The 8,728-nt window shown below is 37.2% G+C and overlaps 1 protein-coding gene across 1 annotated transcript; it reads left to right on the top strand.

Moving 5' to 3' along the window:
- The first annotated feature begins 935 nt into the window (after positions 1 to 935).
- LOC139938333 (pre-mRNA-processing factor 19-like) lies at positions 936 to 8,543 on the top strand. The gene is made up of 11 exons (XM_071933785.1): positions 936 to 977; positions 1,789 to 1,938; positions 2,567 to 2,785; positions 3,124 to 3,278; positions 3,836 to 3,952; positions 4,340 to 4,415; positions 4,837 to 4,946; positions 5,542 to 5,767; positions 6,140 to 6,396; positions 6,879 to 6,984; positions 7,408 to 8,543. Exons 1-11 carry the CDS (start codon positions 959 to 961, stop codon positions 7,503 to 7,505), a joined length of 1,533 nt encoding a protein of 510 aa, XP_071789886.1. The 5' UTR covers positions 936 to 958; the 3' UTR covers positions 7,506 to 8,543.
- The last annotated feature ends 185 nt before the right edge of the window (positions 8,544 to 8,728 follow it).

Below are 8,728 nucleotides of genomic sequence, written 5' to 3'. Positions count from 1 at the left end.
CGCAGCATGACTTGGCTCCATGTCGCGCTCCATTTGTTTTACTTTCTTTTTCTTCTTAAAGTATAGCAAGAAATGTCAAACTTTACAGGCGAATTGGCACTCACATCTGAACACATAACTTCCTTTGGGCGGTTCTATGGTCGCTTCAAAATGTAGTTACTTCTTATTCAAGTGCACGCAATAAGATCACTTCGTTTCGGTTTTGCTAAGTTCATATATCAATGATCTCCAAGGACTACAACTATTTTGGTTACAATATTGTGAAAACTACAAGTATAGGCCCCTAACTATGGGAAAATACAATCAAGGTTATAAGTATGGTTTACACTAAAACGTAGAATAATGTGCAAAAACATACTATTTGAGAGAAAAAAGAAAGATCCCTTGATGAAAAACACTAATAAAATAATGTCATTACTATAGAGCCTGAGCCGAAAGTATAAATGATTATAAATTATAAGTAAATAAAATAAACAATTAATTTAAACAAAATAATTGCACAATATATTCTATTTTAGAAAATAAAACTAACAGTATGATAATGATTATGATAATTATCAGGGGGTAGTTGACAGGGAATGTTTATTGTAACGTTACGAATAGATGGCCCAACCAACATTTTTGGACGGGATTGTTGATGGTTCCATTCTGTTTGTCGGCTAAAAAGGCCGCGATTATTGGGTGAAAATAATGGTCTTTATGAGCCACCGTAGTGTAAACCACGTTCGCACCACCGTATTGTTGTTTTATGACGTGTACTTCGTGTTAAAATTAATGGTTTATTGCAAGCTTAGTTAGGTGGCTTCATGATTCTGACGAAAAGACAAAAAAGTTTCAATTTCGTCTGAAAATAATTTTGTCTTAAAGTGAATAAAAAGGAGAAAAATACCGTTCAAAACGTCTTGCGGTAAGATATGACCGAACTGTACGTTCGAAATTACATTCCAGTAAAAGCAAGATGGCGTTCGTTTGTTCAAGTAAGGAACCGGCGTAAATTTGTTTTATTTCACTTCAAATTAGACAAATTTAACCCTCAAATTTGCATTCATTGTGTTTATTTGCATTGTTTATATGTAATCAAAGTGTGGTTAATATTTGATTGCTTGATTTCAATTATTTGAGTATGATTTACGGCTTTTATTTCAACGTTAAATTTGCCTGCACTTGTCATGTGTTTATTGCTCCAGCATTCAAACGAATAAGCCTGTATTTCCGACACTTTCCCGCTTCCCCGCTTTAAATCTATCTACTTTTTAAATGTTGAGATTGTATCTATATTGGTTAGCTATTAAAACAAAATACACCATAATGTGGAACTTTTAACTTGGGTGAAAAGTGGAAGTTGCATCTTATCAACGATTTTAAATTGAACTTATGAAGTCGTGGAAAGAACTGTCCACAATCGAAAACTCGAACCACTTCATTCAAATCAATTCAAAGCTCAACTCTTCTGTCCAACTCACTTCATTAATTTATGCTACATATGTGAAAGAACACGACTTTCAGTTGTACTTGGCCATGATGTTATTTGAAAATGTGGCAGTTGATTGGATTGAGGAGAAAGCTCCAACCAATGTCAATTGTCAGAGAATTTGGATAACTTTCCGCACCTCGCCACCACTTGTTCACAATTTTTTTCAAAAAGGGATATCTCATTGAGGTAAATTAGATACTATATTATTTCATATCGAATGAAAAAGTGGTGGCGCCATACGGAAACTTTTCCGAGAATTTACAATGTTTACCAGAACATTTTCTCAAGATATTTTAATTTTGTCTGTGATATAGTCTGCCACGAGGTACCAGAACACCCTGTGCTGTCGACCGTGTCCAACCACGTATTTGAAAAACGACTCATCGAGAAGTTCATTGCTGAAAATGGCGTGGATCCAGTCACCGGGGAAAGTCTGTCTGAAGATCAGCTCGTTGACATCAAAGGTAACTTACACCAAACTGTTCTTTGTGCCAATTTGTATTATTTCAATATGTTGGTGTGGTGTGACTGCAGAATAGGAAATCATTAACCTTTACATTTTGAATCTTGAGAAAGTGAGATCTAGTGTCGATCAAAATCTCAATCTAATCCTTGTGAATATTTATATTATTTTTGGTCCTATATGATATATATATAGAAGAGTTTGCGGTAACACCATGTAATAACAATCTCTAAATGAGTTGGGGTGGTTCTGAAAAGAACTGTTGGGTTAACTCTTCAGAACCACCCCAACTCATTTAGAGATTGTTATTACATGGTGTTACCGCAAACTCTTCTATATCTTATCTCCACCATGCAAAGTTTCAAATCCTACCTATATGATATAGCTGAAAAGTGGTGGTTGGATATAAAATGTTTACCAATTCGATGCTGAAATCGACTGCCACTTTCCATTCAGAATGATCCAAAATACATTGTGTTACCTTAGTGCCCTTGAAATGCTTTACAAGGAGAAAATGCCTTGGTGCCCTTCCCCTTTCAAATATGAAGTTCAAATGCATAGACTGGAGGACTTCAATCATAAGGTATGAATCATTTAAGGTAAAAGCCGCTTTGATTTTCCCCACTCAGTGAGCCCAGTCGTGAAACCAAGACCTCCAACAGCGACCAGCATCCCGGCCATTCTCAAGCTTCTGCAGGATGAGTGGGATGCCTGCATGCTGCACAGCTTCACCTTGCGCCAACAGCTGCAGACAGCCAGGCAGGAACTGTCTCACGCCCTATACCAGCATGATGCAGCATGCCGTGTCATTGCTCGACTCACTAAGGAGGTAACTGCAGCACGTGAAGGTTAGTTGTCAAGGATGGAGCCAGGGGAGGGGGTGGTAAGCCCACATCAGGGTGTTATCTTCACTTTTTTTTCATTTTTATCTTTTTCCTTCTTTAAGTCTTATTTCTGATTTTGTTTTGGCCCTTAGGAAAAATCAGAAAAAGCAATGATTGAAAAACCCTGAAAATCCCTTTAAAGCCTGCATCATAGGTACATGTAGCTCAGCTCTGTACTAAATATAATATTCCTACTTTTTCCCAAGGACTAAATATCATACCTAGGATTGTACTTCTGCTTAAATTTATTTAAAAAATAGTATTTTGATTCTGATTTGATATGATTTTTTTTACTCTTTTAGCTTTGGCCACTCTTAAGCCCCAAGCAGCTCCGGGTATTGTGCCAGCACAGATTGCTGCCCTACCAGCCGGTGCTGCACAGGGAGTAGCAATGCATGAACCCATGGAGGCAGCTGAAACGGGACCAGCTGCTATGACTGAGGATATCATACAGCAAGTAAGCATGTTGGAAAAGTGGAAGGGGAGATCGGAGACAAGGGGTGGTAGGGTGTTGATGTTGGCTTTTCCCTACCAGTTGGACTGTGCCAGGCCTCAAAATAACCCAATGCAGCCACAGCAATTGCTGTGATCCCCTTTGCTTTTGCTGTGGTTTTGTTTTTTAAGTTCTAGTAGAAATTTACATTTCCTCATAGAATGCCCCAATACCAGAGGAAAATTGCTGTGCCCCTTCAAGATCGAAGTTCAAGGCCTGCTATGCTGATATGCTGAAATTAATTTGATACTCTTTGAAGTTTTTAATACCTTCCAGCTGTCAGAGCATCTAATATCATCCACAGGGTTTTTAAGGTAACATATACTATGCCAGCCTGCAAAACGATATTATGTGTTGAATGCATCTACACAGTACACAGATCGTCACAGCTCCATTATACACAACCAATGCAGCTTAATAGTTTTTGAATATCGGTAGTTGACCAACTCGCTGGTAAACATTAAGGACAGCAGGAAAACGTTAGGAGGTGACATTTTTTTCTCTTGTATCTTTTCATGTAGCTTCAAGAAAAGGCTAATTTGTTGACTGCAGAGCGTAAGCGACGAGGGAAGAAGGTTCCTGATGAGCTCATGCCTCCCGATGACATCAGATCATTCCACACCCAGTCCTCTCATCCTGTAAGTTACTTGTTCAGAAGAGGTTTTACCAGGCTGTTAATTTTGTGTTTGTACTACCGGGACTACACTTTTCCCCCTTAGTGGATCGAGGGGACTTCTCGTTATTTAATAACCAGGAGAGAGTTCTTCATCATCTTTACTACATAAACATATCTTTGAAGACAACTAACTAAACTGCTAGTCACTTTTAAAGATTTCTTGGTTTCAGAAGTCTCCCGAATTACCACCAAAATCACTCAGCGGTAGTAGAAAATAAAGCAAGACAAGTTCTCAAAAGTTCATAATCTACCCACCCAGAGTAAATTATACCCGAGAAGTAAAAAAAATACCGTGAAGGATTTCGTGTATAGCTAAATTAATGTCATCACTTTTGTTCCTTGCCAACAGGGTTTACACAGTGCAAGTGTGCCTGGTATTTTATCTATGGATTTACAAGCCTCAGATACATCCAAGGTGTTGACAGGTAAGATTGGTATTGACAATTGAAATGGTACTCAAAAGAATATTTACATTTCAAAGTCTTGCTATTTCAAAGTATTGCTATTCGTGTGACTGTTTGACAAACTGCAGTTGCTTACTTCATATAGGTTCCCTGTTTATGGAGAACCAATCTTGAATACTGAATCTAATACAACAGGTGCGTTTTTGCAGCTGTAACCAATACTTGTTTCAGTCAAAGTCTGTGATAGACCAATGTCCAAGTTTTTGGTTGCAACCGCCAAAATACACTCCAGGGGTCAGACTACAATGTCATCCCAGCCTCAGTTTGGTAATGTTTATTCGATTGAGACAAAAAAAAAAAAAAAAAAAAGGGTTGGAAAACAGTAGAGTTAATCAGGACGAGTTTTAGTGACAATGATTTTATTATTTGATTCCAACTCCAGGCGGTGCTGATAAGTCGGTGGTGGTTTTCAACAAGGATACAGAGCAGGTCACTGCTGTCATGAAAGGTCATACCAAAAAGGTCACCAATGTCATCTATCATCCAACAGAGGTAAGGAGACTTGGTTTAATCAAGGAAGTTATTTGTAGCACTTAAAGACTGACTAATTACATAACAAAACTGCATGAGCTTTTGTTGCAACAACTTCTTCATCAGATCTAGTTTGTAAGTGTGGCACTGTCAGGTACTTCATCTGGGTTTTGGGAAACATGAACTCACTTTAGATCTTGCTTGAAGAAAATATTTTGTATGTGTTCTCCTACATCGTGATGTCCTTTGTACATTGTATCTCAAAGAAACAGAACTTTAATTTTTGCTTGAAGCCACAAAGAGATGCTTTACCAATGATTAATCTTTCCTCAAAGTTTTGTGGAAATCCATCCCACTTGCAGGCAGAAAGACAAACAGACCATGACAAAATTAACCTCCAATGGGGTGGGTACTGATTAAGACATTCCTCACCCAACACCAACATTAGTTAGAAGGTGGCCCAAATACAATAGTGTGAAATTGTGTAAATGATTTCAAACATTCAATTGAAGAAAACTCAATCCGAACTCCAGTTGGTTTAAATTTTGAAGGAAAGACAACAAAAAGAAAATATTGAAGAAATTACTGATGTCTGTGACCCTTTCTTCTCATTTAGGAAATTGTGTTCAGCTCCTCACCAGACACCACTATTCGTATATGGTTTGTCGGCACTGCATCCTGCCAACAGGTTATCCGTGCCCATAATGCACCGGTCACTGGGCTAAGCCTCCACGCAACGGGCGACTACTTACTGAGTTGCTCAGAAGACCAGTACTGGGCCTTCTCGGATATCGCCAGTGGACGTGTTTTGACCAAGGTTACTGATGACTCAATTGGACATGGTATGAATGTTTTAATGCTCACAATCCTCAATATAGAGATTTCACTTCTTGGCTGACAGTTGGAATTTATGGTTTTAAGGCCATTAAAGCGTTGTCCATTTACAACTTGTAGTTGCTAAAGTCAAAGATCAATATACGCAGATCCAACTTATAATCCTAGAAACATAGATGGAGAACTTGTTTGTTTTTTTACAAATCCTGTTCTTAGGGCAACCCGAATTCCATTGTCCATGCTGCCTTAATACAATGTTCTCAAAACTTTTACTCCCGAGTAGAGAGAAGCAATTCATGGTTATTTCTCAAGAGCCTTTATCAGTGGATAGAGTTGTACCAAAGCTTCAGAGTTTTGATGATTAGCTATTTTTATTTCAGCTTTGACATGTGCCCAGTTCCATCCTGACGGTCTGATCTTCGGTACGGGAACTGGTGGCAGCGTCATCAAAATCTGGGACTTGAAGGAGGGAACCAATGTGGCCAACTTCCCCGGCCACTCAGGACCAATTACAGCCCTCTCTTTCTCTGAGAATGGTTACTATCTCGCTACAGCTGCCGACGATGCTGTGGTCAAGCTGTGGGATTTACGAAAGCTGAAGAATTTCAAGAATATTACTTTGGATGACAGATATGAGGTAAGGTGTATATTTAACAAAATTTTTATTAGGGGTTGAACAAAAAAAAATTAATAGAGTGGTATTGGAACCAATGACCTCTGAATTAACATGCCAGCGCTCTAGCCCTTTGTTTGTGGTCTGCCTATTTTGCCTACTTTGTTGGGATTACCAGTCAGCCATACAACTGTAAACTATCATGTTGGCAGGGATCACACCTAAGTTTCCGATACAACCTGGGAAGAGGCAGCCAGGGAATCAACATAAGGGGATGCAACTTTTTGTTTCAGATATCAAATAATAAACCACAAGGGAAACTGCCTGGTTAAATTCTAAATGGTTTGGGGTTGAACAAAGAAAAATATAAGAGCATAGGAACTTTAGGTATAGCTGCAATTCAATGCAATAAATATTTGGTCACAATGTTTTGTACTTTAAACAAAGAAGTTCTGGGTCATATATGTCAATTTATGTTGATGTATTTTTTGGGGTTTTCTTTCCAGGTGAAGTCACTGTGCTTTGATCAGAGCGGTACTTATTTAGCTGTGGGCGGAACTGACTTGAGAGTCTACTTGTGCAAACAGTGGCAGGAACTCAAAGTCTTCAATGGTAAGAAGTGCTTTCTGTTTCTTTAGAAAACATGTAGAGCAATTTCATGGAGTACAAACACTCTATCATTTAAAGCTTCAAACCTACCTATAGTTATGATAACAAGTACATCATTTCAAGTAGATACACAAATGGTGTTACCGCAAACCAAATATATATCGATCCCATATACATCGTTTCAAGTTTTAAAAAATGTACTAAAGGAAATGTGTACTGAAGGAAATATTTATTGAAACCTCATCATGCAATGCCTCAAATCCCATATGCATAATTTCAAGTTTAAAAAAATGTGTACTAAAATGGGGAAAAGTTGAGGTTGTACAAACATAACTGTTGTGCTTTCCCTTTAAAATGTTATGTTCTTGAAAGTCTTTTTATGATATTGAAATTATCATCCATGTTTTGTTTTTCATTCCTGCATAGATCACACTGATATGACGACCGGTGTTCGTTTTGGCCAGCATACCACCTTCATGTCGTCGGTCAGTATGGATCGTAGTCTCAAATTCTACGGGCTCTGAAGACTTTACACCCAACACGTTTACGTATTTTATACTTTGCCTCATCCAATGCAGCTTGTCTAAGCTGTGTAGTATAAGTCAGTCTTAACAAAATTAAGACTCGGATAGAACTTCATTGTACAACAAAGAAATGAATTACAGTTAATAGTATTTTTCACAAGTTGATGGAAGTATTATTTTAGGAGTCAAGATACCATGAGTCCTATTGCAGTGCACTTTAACTTTGACGATATTCTTATGTAGCACTCATTATTTTACTGACCATAATGCAGAGCTTTATGAGACCCGTTTACATATATACAGAACCTTTGTAAGGGTTTACATTTTTATTTGAATGTGTAATAATCTTTTCTGACTTATTGTTACAACTTCGCTTGAACTGCAAAATAAATTATGAGTCCCTAATTCTACCATTGAGACTTTGCAGACTAAACTCAGATATGTACATCAAAAAGATGAAATATTCAAGTGTTCAACTAGGTATCACTAAAAAAAAGCACATGGGATATTCAGTACTGACTTATATACCATATATTTCATATTGCCTTGCTGTATAAAGTTTTTTTTTAAGGGTTTGTTTAAGGAATTAGGTTTGTCTTCAAATTTAACACAGCAAACCATGTGGTATTTTGTTAAAACAGTTATGTTAAAGGAATATTACAGAATTGGTTTTTGCTAACAAAACAGTTGTTGGCAGTGTAAGCACTTTATGTAATCCACCATAAACTGACAAACCTGTAGATGTTTGAGATCAATCGGCCATCTGGGTCACGAGAGAATAGTGAAAAACCGCTTACAAATTTTGCATTGCATTGATGCCAAAATAAAAATGAATAAAACGCTGAGTGATAAACTCCCCAGGCGAAGTTAGATTACTTATTTCTCATTAAATATATTTCTTACAGAAAAATTTCAAGGGATGTTTTCAACTATCATCATTAGACCGTTTATGTTTTATGTAAATCTGTGATCTTCACGATTTTAGTTTCTTACCAATTCTGTCACGTTCCTTTAAAAGCTGAGTTTTTCTTCTTAAAATTACTCTGTGAAGCTTAGTGTTTTTTTATTGTAGTTTTTGTTTTCAGAATTGTGTAGACTACTGTTTCAAATGTTAATAAACAAGCATTGGTTACTTTAAAAGGAAAACAATGTGTTGGTTTGTGGTTTTGTTCAAAACACTATAACAAGTTAAAACAATTCTGTTATTATTTAACATAAGTAAT

The sequence above is a fragment of the Asterias amurensis genome, chromosome 6, assembly GCF_032118995.1.
Source record: "Asterias amurensis chromosome 6, ASM3211899v1".
NCBI lineage: Eukaryota > Metazoa > Echinodermata > Asteroidea > Forcipulatida > Asteriidae > Asterias > Asterias amurensis.
Note: the sequence above shows the minus strand (reverse complement) of the source record. Positions and strands in the feature narration are given on the sequence as shown.

Bases quoted from the DNA above. Each gene is read 5' to 3' on its own strand.
- LOC139938333 (XM_071933785.1), top strand. The intron at 3,953-4,339 runs GTAAGTTACTTG...CCTTGCCAACAG, and splicing joins ACACCCAGTCCTCTCATCCT to GGTTTACACAGTGCAAGTGT. The intron at 6,985-7,407 runs GTAAGAAGTGCT...ATTCCTGCATAG, and splicing joins GGAACTCAAAGTCTTCAATG to ATCACACTGATATGACGACC.